The sequence below is a fragment of the Zalophus californianus genome, chromosome 5 (assembly GCF_009762305.2).
Source record: "Zalophus californianus isolate mZalCal1 chromosome 5, mZalCal1.pri.v2, whole genome shotgun sequence".
Lineage (NCBI taxonomy): Eukaryota > Metazoa > Chordata > Mammalia > Carnivora > Otariidae > Zalophus > Zalophus californianus.
The window spans coordinates 121,504,682-121,523,126 of record NC_045599.1 but is presented as its reverse complement, the minus strand read 5'-3'; the positions used below and the strand labels follow the sequence as shown (position 1 = coordinate 121,523,126).

At 40.4% G+C, this 18,445-nt stretch overlaps 1 protein-coding gene across 1 annotated transcript in view; it reads right to left on the bottom strand.

The window, feature by feature from the left end:
- Positions 1-17,569, bottom strand: part of PLCXD3 (phosphatidylinositol specific phospholipase C X domain containing 3) — a 166,980-nt gene extending 149,411 nt beyond the window's left edge. Inside the window, exon 1 of the mRNA XM_027606255.2 lies at positions 17,022-17,569. Coding sequence (XP_027462056.1) covers positions 17,022-17,124 — 103 coding nt within the window. The 5' untranslated portion in view covers positions 17,125-17,569. The remainder of the gene's footprint in view (positions 1-17,021) is intronic.
- Between the last annotated feature and the right edge of the window lie 876 nt (positions 17,570-18,445).

Below are 18,445 nucleotides of genomic sequence, written 5' to 3'. Positions count from 1 at the left end.
GTCAGGTACTTTTTCCCCTTAGTAGCTGGAGATAAATACTGCCTTGACACAAAAGTTTGAACACACTTGAAAACATTTCTTCTTACTATCTTTTCACTTTGCTTCTGAAGATTATTCATCCTGATTGAAAATCACAAATAAAATATGAATAGGTAGCATCATATATGTCAGGCTCTGTTAGGCACTTTACATGTATCTTCATTTAATCCTTGCAACAACCCAAGAAATACTACTTCTATGAAGTGCTCAATCTATGGTACTTTTTAGTGGAGGAAACTGACCTGGACAAGAGAGATTAAGGAATTTTCCCAAATTTACGGAGCTAATAAATGGCAAAGCCAGGCTGCAAACCCAGGTATTTGAAACCAGAAACTGAATTTTTAAACTATGTATCTTCTGCCTGAATCAGGGAACGGTGATTTCTTGTTATAATTTGTTAATTTTACATGATCTGTCCCAAGCAATGCTCTAGGCTCTCTTGTACTACATTTAGCTTCAGGCATGGTGAGGAGAGATCTTGGTATTGTCTTGTTTGTTTCAATCTCTGCCCTTTCTGGACTTCGGTCATGCTGATACATTTCTGCAATTAAATGCCAGCTCTGACATCTCTTGTATGTGGCATTTAACATCCGTTATATTAGTTCTTATTTGGATCCTCTTTTTTTGCCTGTGGCTATCCTGAATACTTTTGTTGTATTTTAATAGAAATTCCTTATGGAGGCTAATAAGGAATAAAGCATTCCAAGTAATTGTGGAATCTAGTATTGTTACTATATTATGGTTAAATAAGTCACTATACAGATCATATTTAAGTGACCAACTTATAGATGATTAGAATACAAAACTCAGAAACCTGAGCAGTATTAAAGATAGCACAGTTGTTTTTTTCCTGAAGTTACAGTCCAATCTGATATTTCTTCAAAGTCTTTATTATAACCAATCAACTTAGTATATAAAAATAGAAGAATTCTGGTTGAACATGTAGTGCCACAATGGCTAAAAACTGCTATATAAAACAAATTCCTATTTCACTTTGTTCAATTGTCATGTGTCTTATTCACAAAAACATTGGATTGGGCCCAGTACAATCTTAACTAGTGTTCATGGAGATCATTCCTTTGCTGAAATTAACCTGTTTTTGATCAGGACTTTATAAAGAATTCAAATAATGGATCTGCCTTGAATACTTTTATTGGGTTGCCTTGTTCTCAAATCAACTCAACAGAGGTCTTTGTGCAAGATCAGACTCCCTCTATATTGTTATTTATTAGTCAACAAATATTTATTGCACAGTGACTGTAGCCCAGATATATTCTGGGTACCTGGAAAGATAGACAAGGTCCTGTTCTTGAGAAGCTTGTATTACACGCAGTTGACATATAATAAATATATAACTAAAGGAGTTAATTGTTACTACTTAAGCTCTATGAAAAGGATAGATCAAGCAATTTTTGTAAAACTTATGAGGATAGAGGTAACCTGCATTGGCTAGCAGGGTCAGGGGATGTCTCCTGAGGAGAAGGCATCATTAGAAGAGGAAGAAGGCAGACTGGTGACAATCTGGAGGACAATTCAAATCTCTAAAACAATAGGAAACCTGAAGGACATGAGGGCCAAAAAAAAAAGTGGCTAGGATCAGTGGACAAGGGAAAGCTGGAAGGAATTGAGGTCAGGGAGATAGACAAGGACTAGTAATTTTAGTAAGTACATGAGAGGATTTTTAACAGGTGAATAATATACCAGATTTATACTTTTGAAAGCTACTCTGTGTAGAGGGACAAATCCCTGGGGGCACTGATATGGGTTAGTGGCCTTTGGAGTAATTCATGTGGGAGCGGACAGTAACTAGATTAGGACTGTAATAGTGGAAACAGTGAGAAATGAAAAGATTTGAAATACATTTAGAGAAAGATTCAACAGGATTTACTGCTAGGGTGGTTTTTGGGGTTTGAGGAGAGGGAAATGAAGAATCATTCCAAGGCTTGAGAAACTGATGGACAGTGATGCAAAATACTTAGATAAGGAAAACTTGATTAGGAACAAACTTGGCAATGGATGGTAAACTCAAGAGTTCTTTTTAGGTCATGTTAAATTTGAGGTTTCAAATGCAAATCATGGGAAGGCAGTGAGATATTTGAGGATGGAGATCAGCGGAGATGTCTGGCTAATAACATAAACTTAGGAGTCATCATCACATAGACATTATCTCAAGCTATTGGTTTATATATTGCCACCTTAGGGAAAAGTGTAGTTATAGGAGAAAAAAAAAAGAGAGAGAGATCAAGGCCTGAGCCCTAGGTACTCCAACATTTCCTTAGATGGAAAGAAAAGGAGGAATAGCTAGCAAAGATGACCTAAAGGAAATAGCCAGTAAAGTTGAAAAAATAAGATAGTAATAGTGACATCAGCAAGATGGCAAAATTGGAAACCCCAAACCCTTTATCCCCCCATGGAGACACTAATTCAGCAATACATGAATTAATTCCCTTTGTAAGAAATTGAGACATCAGTTCAGAGGTTCCTGCACCCCATACAAGAGCAATACCAGCCATTGAAACTGGTAGGACAATTTGTGGCACACTCTTGCCTTAGTCCCTCCCCCAACACAGTGCCACATGATTGAGAGTAAACTCCCAGCCTCTCTTTGAAGAGGGAAAGATAAGATTGGACAATATTTCTAATGTTCCAACTTTGGGGACGGGGGCGGGGAGGGGCTGCCCCAGCGACTGCCTTCTGCCTCATCTGTCTCAAAGCCCTAATGGAAAACCCAGCACATTCGAAATGCCTGAGGGCCACTGAGAACAAGAAAGCTGGGTGGCTTATTGCTGCTCCAGAGGACTGGCAATACCACAGACAGAGGCCAATATGGCTTGGGAGCCTCTTCCTCAGAGGGTAGAGAAGAATAGAGCATATGTCCAACATTCTGGCTTTTCAAGGGACTGCCCAAGGAACTGACTGCTGCCTTGCTTGCCTCTTGATGGGACCTAGCACATTCTAGATGCCTGAGAACTGCTGAGAACAAAAAAAAGGGCTGGGTGGCATGATAACAGAAATGAGAGGGAGTGAGAGATTATGAGATGCTGGTAGGGTGGAAGGGAGGGATCAGCAAATCCCTCTAATGAAGAAGCTACAAAGACAAGCCCAGAGAAGATAGAACCACAGGAAAGGTTTAAGAGGCCTCCAGAATCTCTAGCCAGGTTAATTGTATTTTTGATAATGGCCATTCTAATAGGTATTAGGTGCTATCTTGTTGTGGTTTGATTTGCATTTCCCTGATGATTAGTGAATTTGCACATGTTTTCATGTACCTGTTGGCCATTTGTATGTTTTCTTTGGAAAATGTCTATGCAGGTCCTCTGTCCAGTTTTTAATCAGTTGTTTTTTTGTTATTGAGTTGTGAGGAGTTCTTTATATTTTGGAAATTAACCCCTTATCAGAGATACAGTTTGCAAATATTTTCTCCCATTTTGTTAATTATTTCTTCTGCTGTACAGAAGTTTTTAGTTCGATGTAGTCCTGCTTTTATTCATTTTTGCTTTTATTTCTTACACTTCTGGTGTTATATCCAAAAATGTCATTGCCAAGACTACTGTCAAGAAGCTTTTTCCATATGTTTTCTTCTAGGAGTGTTACCATTTCAGTCTTTAATCCATTTTGAGCTAGTTTTTGTGTACGGTTAAGATAGAGGCCTAGTTCCTTTCTTTTGCATGCAAATACCAGTTTTCTCAACATCATTTATTGAAAAGACTATCCTTTCCATTAATCTGTCTTTTTCAATTTCCTTTATCAGTGTCTTACAGTTTTCAATGTACAAATCTTTCCTCTCTTTGGTTAGATTTGTTCCTAAGTATTTTATTTTTTTTCCCTGCTATTATACATGGAGTTGTCTTCTTTATTTCTTTAAAAAATTTTGTTGTTAGTGTATAGAAATGCAACTGATTTTTCTATGTTGATTTTGTAAGCTGCAATTTTACTGAATTTGTTTATTAGTTCTAACAGGTTTTTAGTTGAGCCTTTAGGGTTTCCTACATATAAGAGCAGGTCATCTGCACACAATTTTCCTTCTTCCTTTCTGATTTGGATGTCTTTTATTTCTCTTTACTGCCTAATTGCTATGGGTAGCACTCCCATACTTGGTTCAATAGGAATGGTTAGCGTTGTCAGCCTTGTTTCTAATTTTAGAGGAAAAGCTTTCAGCTTCACCATTGAGTATGAAGTTAGCTGTGGTTTTGTCATATATGATCTTTATTTTATGCTGAAGTATGGTCCTTGCATACCCACTTTGGTGAGAGAATTTATCATGAAATGGCACTGAGTTTGTCAAAGCTTTATCTGCATCTGTTGAGATAATCAGATGATGATTTTTATCCTTGATTCTATTAATGTGGTATATTGTATTTACTGATTTGTATATGTTAAACCATCTTTGCATCCCAGGGATAAAACCCATTTGATAATAGTGCGTGATCCTTTTAATGTGCTGTTTGAAAAAAGAGACTCACTTTAGATTTTAAGGACACAGATAGGCTGAAAATGAAAGGATCGAAAAAGATATTCCATATAAATGGTAACCAAAAGAGAGCAGAGGTAGCCATACTTTTAACAGTGAAAATAGACTTTAAGTCAAAAACTATCACAAGAGACAAAAAAAGGCATTATATAACCACAAAGGGTCAATTCACAAGGAAAATATACAAATTATAAATATACATGTACCTAACACACATACATATACATATTTATATACATATAAATATACATGTACCTAATATGTGAAACAAACATTGACAAAACTGAAAGGAGAAATAAATAGGAAATTTCAATACTCCACTTTGGAGAATGGATAGAACATCCAGACTGAAGGTCAATAAGGAAATAGAGAACTTGAACACTATAGACCAAATGTACCTAGCAGACATATATAGAATGTTCCATCCAACTGCAGCAGAATACACATTCTTATTAAGCACACATGGAACATTCTCCAGGACAGATCACATGTTAGGCCACAAAACAGATCTCAAGGGATTTAAAAGATTAGAATCACATCAAGTGTTTTCTCTGTCCACAAAGGAATAAAACTAGAAATCAGTAGAATGAAACTAAAAAATTCTCAAATACATGGAAACAATATACTCTTTAATAACCCATAAGAAATCTGGTTAATTTGGGTCAAATAAGAAATTAAAAGGGAAATTAGAAAATATCTTGGGACAAAGGAAAATGAAGACACCACACCAAAACACATGGGATACATCAAAAGCATTATTAAGAGGGAAATTTATAGCAATAAGTTCCCTCATTAATAAAGGAAGTCTTAGGGTGCCTGGGTGGCTCAGTTGGTTAAGCATCTGACTCCTGATTTCGGCTCAGGTCATGATCTTAGGATTGTGAGATCAAGCCCCACATCAGGCTCATGTGCTCTCTCACTCTCTCTTTCAAATAAATAAACAAAATGTTAAAAAAAAGAAGGAAGTCTCAAATAACCTAATTCTAGACCCTCACAAAACTAAGAAAAGAACAAATTAAGCCTAAAGTTAGTAGGAGAAAGGAAATAATAAAGATTAGAGAGTAATCAATGAAATTTAGAATAGAAAAATAGAAAATGAAACTAAGAGTTGATTTCTTAAAATTGTATACAAAATTGACAAGCCTTTAGCAAGACTAAATAAGAAAAAAGAGAAGACTTAAACAAATGAAATCAGAAATGAAAAAGGAGACATTACAATTGAGGCCACAGAAATAAAAAGGACTTAAAAAGACTAATATGAACAATTATATGCCAAACTGTATAACCTAGAATGGATAAATTCCTAGAAACACACAATTGACCAAGACTGAATCATGAAGAAACAGAAAATCTGAACAAATCTATAACGAATAGGAGATTAAATCAGTAGGCAAAAACCTCTCAACAAAGAAAAGCCAGAGATCAGATTGCTTCAGTGCTGAATTCTACAAAACATTTAAAGAATTAACACCAATCTTTCTTAAACTCTTCCAAAAAATTAGAGGAAGTAACACTTCCAAACTCATTTTGTGAGGCTGGCATTACTCTGATGCCAAAGCCAGACAAAAACACTACAAGATAATAAAACTACAGGCCAATATCCCTGATGAATTAAAGATGCAAAACTCCTCCACAAAATAGTAGCAAACCAAATTCAACAGCACATTAAAAGGATCATACACCAAGACTAAGTGAGATTTAATCCAAGAGTGCAAGGATAGTTTAATATTAAAAAGATGCAGAAAAAGCACTTGACAAAAACTCAAACACCCCTTCATGTTAAAAACACTCAGCAGACTGTGAATAGAAGGAAATGACTTTAACATTAAAAAGGTCATATATGAAATGTCCATGATAATATCATACTCAAAGCTGAAAGCTCTTAGGAACAAAGCAAGTATGCCCACTCTTACCATTTCTATTTAACATAGTACTGGACCTAGACACAGCAATTAAGCAAGAAAAATAAGACATTCAAATAGGAAAGAAATAACTAAAATGATTCCACCTTGCAGATGATATGATCTAATATATTGAAAACCCTAAAGATCTCACACACACACACAAACTGTTTGAATAAATGCAGTTAGTAAAGCTGAAGGATACAAAAATCAATACACAAAAATCAGTCTCATTTCTATATACTAAAAATAAACTATCCAAAAAGGAAGTTAAGAAAACAATCCCATATAATAGCATTAAAAAGAATAAAATATTTAGTAATAAATTTAACCAAGAAGGTAAAGGATTTGTACTCAGAAAACTGAAACATTTGTAAAACAGACTAAAGATTCACATAAATGGAAAGACATCCCCTGTTCACGGATGGAAGACAATATTATAATGCCCAGGCTACCCAAATTGATCCACAGATTCATTGCAATCTCCATCAAAATCCCAATGATTTTTAAAATAGAAATAGAAAAAACAACTCTAAAATTCATATGAAACCACACACACACACAAAAAACCCAAAGAGCAAAAATAATCTTGAGAAAAAAGAACAAAGCTGGAGGACTCACACTTCTTGTTTTAAGACATATTAACAAAGCTATAGTAAGCAAAACAGTATGGTACTAGCATAAGGACAGACATACATATCAACAGAACAAAATGGAGAGCCCAGAAATAAACTTACACATATACAGTCAACTGACCTTTGACAAGGTAGACAAGGATGAAAGGATAGGCTCTTCAATACTGTGTTGGGAAAACTGGTTATCTACATTCAAAAGAATGAAATTGGACCCTTATCTCACACCATATACAAAAATGAATTCAAAGTAAATTAAAGATTTAAATATAAGACCTGAAACAGTAAAGCTCTTAGAAGAAAACATGGGGGAAAGGTTTCCAAACATTGGTCTTGGCAATAATTTCTGGTATAAGAGACCAAGAGCACAGACAACAGAAGGAAAATAGAAAAGTGGGACCACAAGCTAAAAAACTTCCACACAGCAAAAAAGCAATCAAGCAATCAATAGAGTAAAAAGGCAACCCATGAAATGAGAGAAAATATTTTCAAACCATATATCTGTAAGGGATTAATTTCCAACATATAATTAACTCCTACAACCAAAGAGCAAAATGCCAAATAACTCAATTAAAAAAAATGGCAGAAACCTTGAATAGACATTTCTCCAACAAAAAAGACATACAAATAGCCAACTGGTATATGAAAAGATGTTCAACATCAGTAATCATCAAGGAAATTAAAAATCACAACTGCAATGAGATATTACCTCATACCTGTTAGGATGGTCATTATCAAAGACAATAACAGAAAACAAGTGTTGGTGAAGATGTAGAGAAAGCAGAACCCCTGTTTACTACTGGTGGGATTGTAAAATGATGCAGGTGCTAAGGAAAACAATGTGACAGTTCCTCAAAAAAATAAAAAACAGAACTACTATATGACCTTACAATTCCATATTTGGGTATTTATCCAAAAAAACTGAAATAAGGATATCAAAGAGCTATCAGCACTCCTGTGTTCATTGTAGCATTATTCACAACAGCCAAGACATAGAAACAACCTAAATGTCCATCAGTGGATGAACAGATAAACATAATGTGGACTATACATACAATGGAATATTATCCAGCCATGAAGAAGTCACATGCCACAACATGAATGAACCTTGAGGATATTATGGTAAATGAAATAAGCCAGTTACAGAAGGACAAATATTACATTCAGTAGTATCTAAAGTAGTCAAACTCATAAAAGCAAAAAGTGGAATGGTGGTTGCCAGGGGCTGGTGGGAGGAGGAAATGAAGAACTGTAATTTGATGGATATAAAGCTTCAGTCATGCAAGATGAAAACATTCTAGAGGTATGCTATACACCCCTATACTCATAGCTAATAATACTGTACACTTAAAAACAGGGTAAATCTCATGTTTTTTAGCACAGTATTTTAAAAAGTGTCATAAGAAGCCAAAGGAAGAACATGTTTAAGAACAGAAGTGTAGTCAAACACATCAAATGATGCTGAAAGATCAAATAAGATGATAAAGGATTAACCATTAGCTTTAGAAAATACAGATCACTAGCAACCTTGATAAAAAACAATTTTAGTGCAGTGGTAGAGAAGTAATGAGATTAGCATGGGCTAGAGACAGAAAAGAATAATTTCAAGACAGAGGGGATGTTTTTACAAATATCACAGAGAACTAGCACAGTGGAGAAAAAGGCTGGTATGGAGCCAGAGGGCCTTTTTTTTTTTTTTTAAGACAGAGGCAATAATAATATATTTGTGTACTGACTAGAGTGATCCAGCAGAGGTAGAGAAAAACAGTGACACGAGAGAGAGAGGGGATGAATTTGGGAGTAAACTCTGAGGAGATTTGAGTGGATGGGATCCAGGCCACAAGTAGAGAAGGTGGACTTAGGGAGGAGCAGATCCAGGAATTTCTCTTACATAAAGAAAATGCAGAAATAGATGCAGGTAGGTTGCTGGGTTAATGGTGGGAAACCAAGGAAGTTCTTCTCTGTATGTATTTTTTTATATAAAATATCAGGTGAGGTCATAAGTTTAGGGTGAGGTGGAAAGGCAGTGCTGATTTGAGGAGCAAGAAGAGATATGAAAGTATCTCAGAGAAAAGGAAAAGGAATTTAATGGGGATATGAAATAAGATATATGGTCAGAAATTTCTAGCGAGTTGAGGCATCCAGGCTGTGTAATTTCTTCCGCCGCACCCCAGTAATGTTTAGCTACTGAAGTTTTCTGGGACTGGGATAGGTTAAAAAAAAAAAAAAAATAGAAGCTGACGGAGTTGAAGTTTTTCCAGGTAAGCAGAACAAAAGTGAGATAAGAGAATTAAGGACATTTTCAAGGCTGGGACTCTAATGCCAGACCCAAGGAATTTGAGCAGATATAAAGAGAAATAAGGACATGGCCGGGGCAGGGGTGATAAGGACTAACAAAACTTAGTTCTGCAGCCTTCCCTTCTAGCAACCTTCAAGTCAGTATTTTTGTATCCCCTTGACCACCTTCCCCCACCCTCTCCCCTGGAGAAAAGCCCAGGGCTGGACATGGCAGGAGTGTGTTTAGAGCTAACTCTGCTAAAGACAGCCCTGGTCTTCCTTCTCCTCTTTCTCCTCCTCCCCGACAGGGGAGTGTGGCCTGAGACATGCACTGAGTTCCCATTTGCCCATTAGGATGCCTTTGAGTGCATCTTCCTCTTTACCACCCCACAAACCAGAGGGGACTTCCAGGAAAGCCTGGTAGGCAACTAAAATTGCCATTCATCATAGTCCACTTTTCTTCATGAAATAAATTCTCCAAGTGAATCAAGGAACACAACCATCATTTATAACATTGTCTAAGGATAAACATGGCTGCTTCCTAAAAATTAATTCACAGGAAGAATTCTATGTGAAACATAGTACTAGCTGGCATTTAAGATAAAGTGGTGACAGAGCTGTCCATTTCCAGGGTCTGTGATGAAATATAGGGACCTAACAAGAGCATATCTAACAATCAATGTGCCATCTGCTTCAGGACCTGGTCTCCGGAGGTGACTAATCCTGGCTGCTTCTCAAGAACGTTTAGCCATCTCCTTCTGCCCCTCTTCCTGACCCATCCTCCTCTCTTAATAGAGCATAATAAAAGCATATGGCTCTAGAGAAAGTTTCTGGCAGAATTCCATCTGAAGCATGGTAAATTTCTCCCTCACTCTTCCCTGCCTTCTGGAATATAGGATTTAGATACTTTTCTGGCCTCCAATCTGAGATCCTAACCCACCCAAAGAAGGAGACATAAGAGAATATATAAGCTTCTTGAGGGTATCAAATGCTTGTGTCTAGAAGTTCCTTGAGTACCCATTAAGGTGACATGTTCTCGCATTTCCCAAACTAATGCTTTTTGGTAAGAGGCGGTGTCATTGGTAGTAACAGGAAAAATTTCTAGATTAGCAGAGCTGACCCCTTTGATTAACAATAGTTAAAATCTGTGCATATATATGCATGTATGCATGAGATTTAACCTTTTCTTTAAGGCTCAGAGCACATCTCTTACACTACTATTCCGCTTTCAAATAATGGAGGTGTTAGCAATTACTTTAGGTATGTCCATTTATTTGGCTCTATTTATGTTGTCCCAGGCTTCTGCCCAGGAACAATATGGACCCCAACTGCTTTCCTACCCTGGACCTGTCTGGAGGTAGGATTAATTAGGTAGCACCCACCAGAGGTCTACTTATAGGGCAGGGGAGGAAAACAAGTCCCTTGGAAAAGTAGTGATACACACTATATGTGTGTACATCCACACATGTGCACACAGAGAGTGGGCTAAAATTGAGAATAATGCAGAGTATAGAACAAAGTCTATTCTAAATATTATTCTCCATCCAGCCCTCATAAACTCATATGTGAGTCCTAGGGTAAGGGCACAACAACAACAACAAAAGAATCAATATAAATTCAAAAAGCTATTTGTTGACATCCATCCTAGGCAAAAAGATTGAAGGGTTCTGTGTTGGCACTCATAGCTTTAGCAGTGATGGCAGACAGGGTCAGCAGAGGTGGCTATCTGCAGCTTCCACAATGGGAAACCCAGCCCTGGGAGCCTTTGACTACAGTGGAATCCAGGGTCCTTGTTACACACTAACATCCTTAATGTTGGGTCTCTGCAGACAGCATGGGCCCTGGTGGGACTGCCAGCAGCACTGGTATTTTAGGTATAAAAATTATGGAAGCACAGTTCCTCTAGATGTCTCATCAGCAAAAGTGACAACTCCTCAAAGCTTCCCCAAAACAGGAAAGAAGAAAAATGGCAGATACCATGTAGGTAGTAGCCCCCAAAATCAGCTTATAATGCATACTTAAGAATTTGTCCAGAGATTTTTAGAACTATTTGGAAGTCCATTAAACAGGTGCTTGGGAAGAGTGAAAACGGATACTCTAACAGGATTCTGATTTTACTTTGGGGTGGCAGGGTTTAGGGAAGCCTACCTTCTGTGTCCTTGTGTCTTCATTTCTTAGACTTCCCTCACGAATATTCCCTATATTACTGCTGATGTATGGCACTCAACAGTCTCATTCCTCTTCTTTGTAATTCACACTTTCCATTTTGATTGGGTGGAGTTGGAATTAAGTATGAGAAACTCTAAGTAAAGATATGAGAAATTTTCATAAGGGTAAAGTGTGTAAGCCTTAACATATAAACATTGTGTTATCCATTTTAGCAAATTGAGGGTTTTTTTAAAAATGTCAGCTCATTTGGAACACTGATTATGCTCAATAACTAAAATTCCAGTGTTTGTTACAACCACATTCATGTTTCTATTCCATGTCAACCATGCTTCAAATAAATGAGGCATGGTTTGCAAATACAAACAAGATTGGTCATTTCTTTTTTAATAAAAAAAATCAATTTACTGGCTTTCTGATGCTGATTTTGCCTTCACGATACCACTTTTACTCAAGAGCAATATTGAAAAGTTTAGCTTATAGATAAATTGAATGACTCTGTAACCTATAAATACAACAATAGTAGCTGGGCCTTTAACACAACAAAGAATGAGACCAAATGGACAAAGACACAACACACGGATGTTTCCTAAATTGCCATTAGCGACCTCTAGCATCACCAAATGGGCTGATTTTAAGTGCTGTTGATGGCTGATAGCAGTACTTTAAGGAAATGAGGGGAAAGGTTTTACATTTATCACAGCGACCTAATTTGAACACTTAGGTAGCAATTAAGTCACATTTATGTTCAAGGTGCATGATGAACTATAATATGAGTTATCAGTATGTTCCCAACCTGGGCCATTAGCCTTGAGTCAAATACCCACATTCTGGCTCTAAGCCTGATTATAAATTTGAACACTCATAAATAGACTGCATGGTCCAAAAGAAAGAGCTTAGTCAAAGATGTATATTTAAATTTGGCTCTGCCACTTACATAAAGGATCCCCTTAGAGCTACCCTAAAGCAGTGTTTTTCCAACTATAAATGTGTATATAAGTCACCTTGGGTTCTTGTTAAGTGCTGATTATGATTAAATTGGTCTGAGGGGTGGAATCTGAGATAGATTTCTACCTCCCCTGGTCCCTGGACCAACTCTGAGTAGCAAGGCCTTGGAGGTTTATTGATAGAACATGTAGACAACGTGTGTGTACATGAGAAAACATTTTGTAAGCTGTAAAATGGCATCAGTATCACTTTATATTAATAGGTGGTGATTCAGTTCAGCTCATCAAGAAAAAGTCCTAGAATAAATGATGTTCCAGATCTGTAATTTTTCCTTTTTAGCAAAATCAAAAACAAAACTGGAAATTGGAAAAGCAATACAAAAAAGGTATTCATCCTAAACAATTTTGTTGCTTTTTGGTTGCTCTCAAAGATTAACTTTGTATCACCATCCTAACTAAAATGATGGAAAAAAAAAAAACCCAACAATCCTGCTTTTTAAAAGATTAGACCCAATCGTACAATTAGACCCAATTGTAGATTTGTCCTGTAGATGGTCTCATCCCAATCAAAATAGAAATAGTAAGTTACAAAGAAAAGGAAGAAGACAGCTGGCTCCAGAAATACTGGCAACAAGAAGAAGAGATCGTTGTGAGGAAAGAAATGAAAAACTAATAAAAGCAGACATAAGAACACAGAAATCAGAGCTGTATAAACATCTAGTTTCTCTAAGTAAAACTGCTCTTTTTCATTGCCATCGGCATTTTCTGGAAGAAATGAACAAAATCATCAGGTATAATTATTGATCTCCAAAGCATTTCTGTGTTCCTTATCTAAAGCACAATCAACAATTCCTGTTTAAGTGTCGGTTCAAAAACTGACCCCTGTACACAGAGGACATGAAGAGACCAAAGAAAGAAGCAGGCCGCCCCAGGCTGGAAAGTGTCAGGTTTCATAAGCAAGGGAACCTACATGCAAGACTTGTTTTTGGGTGGCTGCAAGAAGAGTAGATCGTCACACCCACCAACAGGAATCTTAAGACTTTATATAGAGGCCTTGCCTGGGTTCACTCACGTGCATGGCCAGATGGTCTCAATAATGGCTTAACTCTCCTAAGGCAGCGTCCTTGAAAGGGTTCCAGCTGTGGAAACAGTGGGTGGAATGCAAATTTCTAAGGATAGGGGCGGGGGTGAGGAGCTTCTGATTGCTGGGGTCCATCTTTAGGGTCAGCTGGAGGTCTCAGCCTCTCCATGAACTCCAACACCAAGGAAACATACACTCTCTCTGAGTTCCAATACCACAATATTTTGGCCAATCTTTCATTATTACATGGTCAGTTTGCTGTATTATGCGAAGATTTTCATCACCTATCAGAAAACGTATGGCAGAACCCTCCTGTGGAATAAAAAACACTTCCTGATCTTTCAGATTTTGGACAGAATGACTCCTTATCGTAGACCAGATCACCAACACCTTACCCAGATCAAGCAAAAAGCTTGCTTACTCCCATGATGGGTCTGGTCTCTTTACCGTGGTTCTGGAGGCACCATGATTATAAGGTTAGAACTCTCCTGCAAAGATGCCAGAAATTCATCACACTCACTTTCATCTGAATTTTACCATTTGTCTTCCTGCTTCCATTTCTGTTTATTCTCTCTCACTTGCCTGTAGTGACAGGAAGCATCACTTCTTTGCACTAGCCCTGGGGAATCTGGGTCAGCTGCCCCAAATGGGTGGCCTCTTAATTAAGCAGCTCTTCACTCTCTGGTTGCTTCACCTAAGAAAACCTGAACTTTGAGGATGACCGAGCAGTCATTCCCCTCCACAGAAACACTTGTATGGTGCATCAGGAGTGGTTTTAAATGGTGGAGATAATTACTTAATTCAAGCTGTAGCAACTGGCCAAGTAAACATGTAGCAGCCAGGAAGCTATTAGCATGATTTTAAGGCAATTATTCCATTAGTGTTTAATAGTCTCCAATTAGTCTTCTCTATCAAAGTTTGAATGTCTTTTTTCCTCCAAAAATTTTCACAGTTGAGTAATGCAGAAAAGTACCAAACCCATTTTTACACCTAGATTTTATACATATGGATCTACCAAACCGCCTTTACAAAATCATGGGGAAATTCAGGGGCGTGGATTTGGTGAAACATGGTTGTTGTTTTTTTTCTTCTCAGAAGTACTGGGGGTAAGAATGAGGCTTTGTAGGGGATTCACTTTGAGTATAATATTAAGAAGGGCTGGGAAAGCAGTGAAAATTCCCACTGCGTCCAATGCCACAACCCCTCTTAGTATTATACTCAAAATGGATCCTATGCAAAGCCTCCCAATCTTACCCCCAATGCCTCTACTGGAAGACAAACAGAATATCAAAGTCTCTGACCTCAGGTTTTCACTTTGTCCCATGGGGAGAAAAGGAAAATTGCCCTGTATCCTGCTAATGCCTAGTTCCTTGTCCCCTCACCCTGGTTAGTAGCTCTTGCTACTGAGCCATCCAGATACAAACCCTAATGCATTTCCCTCGAAAATTCCTAGGAGACTCTCCCTAAGGACCACTTTCGGGGTCAGATCACTGATCTGATGGTAAATTACTTGCCCTCACTGAGCTGTAATTTTTACATCTATGAAATGGAGTTAAGGGTGGTAGCAGCACTGCCTCCTTGATGAGGTTTGGGGAAGGGTTCTGTGATCTGATGTACATCCTAGTGTTTTGAAAAGTGAAGAATTACAGAAATGTAATAGAGATTCTGACATAGTATCATACTATCCCTCGTAACTAGCAATGTGAACTTAGGCTTTTTACTCCCTGTGTATCCGGCGAGTCAGCTGCCAGAAGGCTGGCATCAGAGTCCTTGCCTTTATTACTTTCTATATGTATGGAAATGTTCAGGTGAGATCATCTGAAAGCAACTGTCTAAAAACCACATAAAGAGGAAGGAAAGACTATAGGAACGTGGCACTGTGGAAGTGAGAGTGAAATTTTCCAACAGAGTTGTGCACTTTCTACTGTCTCCTTCAAAAGAGCAATCCCCAGCCTCACCCAGGTAGCAGGGTAAGTGCACAGAGGAGAAGCTGGGTTGTTCTTTTCCTTGGAGATACCTGGGCTCTTGGGAAGCTACCTCTTGAAGAAGGGAAAAAGGAGACCAACAAATCCTTCCTTCAGGGGTTGGTGCTGAGAGCGCAGCCTGTGCCTGTCATAGCAGCCAAACATCCACTTGACTAACAACCATTGATCTGAGTTACTGATCAATTCCAGAGCTGCTGGTTAGAGCCTTTTGGGATTTTTCAAAGGAACCCTTCTCTTCCTCCCCCCGCCCCCTGCCCCTTTCCTCTTTATTGTGTCTTCCTCCAGTGGCTGAGAGGGGGCGCTGGATGGGGTAGATCAAGAGGAGACAGACCAGAAGGTTGAACTTGATAACCGGGCAGAGCTCGGGGCAGGGGGTGGACTACCTGTGGGTAAATTGCCCTCTAGCCGGCTCCTGGGAGAATCAGGCATCTGCACCCTCAGCACAAGTGAAAAGTGAAATTGGTAACGAAGTATGGCCGTGTCCCCAGCGGTCACCGTACTACTCCGCCCTGAAATATCCTTCTCTCCTGCACACCTGAGTTAGCGGCTATTGCACGCTCCCGCCCCCAGAAAACTGCCTAGTCCTCTGATGTGTGCCGCGCGCGCCATGCTGAAGCCTCTGGATCCCTCGCGTCTCTTCCTCGCTTTGCCGGGACTTCCTTCCTTCTGGGCTGTCTGGACACTCGCATACTCCCCTTTTCCCCTTTGGTTTGCCTGTTAATCCCAACTCTCCGCGGCTGCTCACGCAGGTTCCCCCGCTGGGCTTCTGTCCCGAGCAACAGACGCACGGTCCTCAAGGGTTTGCTTTCCTGACCCCGGCGCTACACGTTGCCAACAGCACTTGAAACAGAATCCCGACGGTGACCACCCGACCAAGCCCGCCGGGTCCACGCAGACGAGGAAGCGGCGCCCTCCGCCCCTCGCTCCCTTCAGCTCCCGGTCAAGGGCAGTGATCACGCCGCCGCGGGTCCCTGAACTTTCCTCGCTCTCAGGGAAGCGCTTTGTCTCTTTAAAGGAGACTGGGGACGAATATTAAAGACTCGGGTAGGCTCTAACCGAGAAATCTACCAAATCCGCTCCATTCCGTGACAGGGATGGAGTCGGAGGTCCACGAGCCGGAGCCGAGCCCTCAGGACACCCGCTTGCGCTCACCGCGCTCTGTCACCCCACAGACCCAGAAGTCGCCCCCGCCCCCCCCCCAAGTCTGCGAGGAAAACCGTGGGAGGGGGGCGCAAGGCGGATCCTGGAGCCGAGGCTTCCCCCTGCCCCAGCCCTCTGGCACAGCCTGCCTGCTTCCAAAGCCCAGTGCAACAGCAGTCACCTTGACTCGCCGCGCCACGGTCCCCAGAGGTTTGCAAAACGCCAGAGGCCCGAGGCTCCCAGGCACGCGCTCGCCTGGCCGGAGACCCACCCCTGGGGACGAGTTTCCCTCCCTCGGGCAGCGTGGCAAGTTACCACTTCGCGGCAGATAATGCAGGGCGGGGCAGGGCGAGCGCCCCGTCGGCAGCGTCCGCGCGCCTACCTGGGATGGCTAAATTGGTGAGGGGGATGCTGTGGATGCTCTCTGGCAGAGTTGCCATCCAGTCGGCGAATTTCAGCTCGTTCTTCCCCTGAGACGAGGCCATCGTGCCGGTCGGCGTGCCGCGCGCTGGTCCCCGCACTCCTCCGCAGGCTGGCTGGCTGGCTGCTGCCGCTAATCCAATGTTTGCTCCGGCCGGGCTAGAGTTTACACTCCGCTCTGCGCCACACCCACAGGATGGCGCAGACACACGCTAATTTTAATAATTATTCAAAACACCCCATGCTCCCCTAGTGCCTCCGCCAGACTCCGCTGGAGCTTTTGTTCCTGACGTCCGCGCTCGGCTTTCTCCTCTCTCCCCTCCCTCCTCGACTCCCTCCTCCCGTCTTATCCCTCCTATGCGTCTCTGCCTTTTCTCGCCATGCTGCAGCTTTCCTTGTCTTCTTTTTAACTTGGTTCACCCAGCTGCTTTGCCCGTGGTTTTGCTCGGCCCTTTGATTTGACTTCCCGGTCCTGTTTGTAGGAAAGAGTCTTGTGGTTGAACCTAAAATCCTAGCAGACTTGGGATGCTATCGCCTCCCGGGGAGCAGACTCTGATACTGGCTTTCAGGACTTTCCATTCTTACCAAAGAGCTTTCCTTTTTGTAAGCTACAACAGGTTGTGCCTCTCCTCAGCCAGAGCCCACAGCCCTGCTTATAACAAAATGGTGGTCTTTAATCACCACTTCGCCTAATTTTTGGAGTAGTTGGCAAGTGTGCTGTGGACAAAGAGCAGTGAATTCTAGTGGTTCCTACTTAATCCCTGGTATCCTGTTCCAGACATTTCAAGGTAAAAAGCACTTCAACCCCTTCGTTTCCTGGATCGTGAGAAATCGGTTATTGCTATGGAGGGAGCTGCCTGTGTCCTCTCTGTGTCGTTTTCATGGCACTCAGGACAAGGTAAAGCCTGATGCTGGAAGAAAATCACATTTCCCAGTGACATACTATAATTATTGCCAGTAGCATTTGGTGGAATTTATTTGGCAACATTCAAAATGATTTATGCGATTGTCTGATTTTTCATTCCTTGGCAGACTGGAGAGATGTATCTCTCTCAGGAGAAATCACTCATTGAGCCTCCAAAGAACTGTCTTGGTCCACCTGCTCTCAGATGAGAAAGAGAAGAGAAATCAAGTTTTACAAATGTGATGAGTCCAGGAGTGGCCTGCGGAATGTATAAGAAATGCACTGAAAATATGGTAGGTCTTTGCAACCCAAAGAATGTAGATGCAGTGATGTGTAAATCCTGTTCCTAAAGTAAGTGCTTTTAGCTTGGAGAAATGAAAACAAGGTAGGAGAGAGAGCTATAAAACCTGGGAATGATCATTTTACTTCAGTAAACCATACAACACCAAAACCCACAACTAAAGCTTGCGTATTGTAGGAGG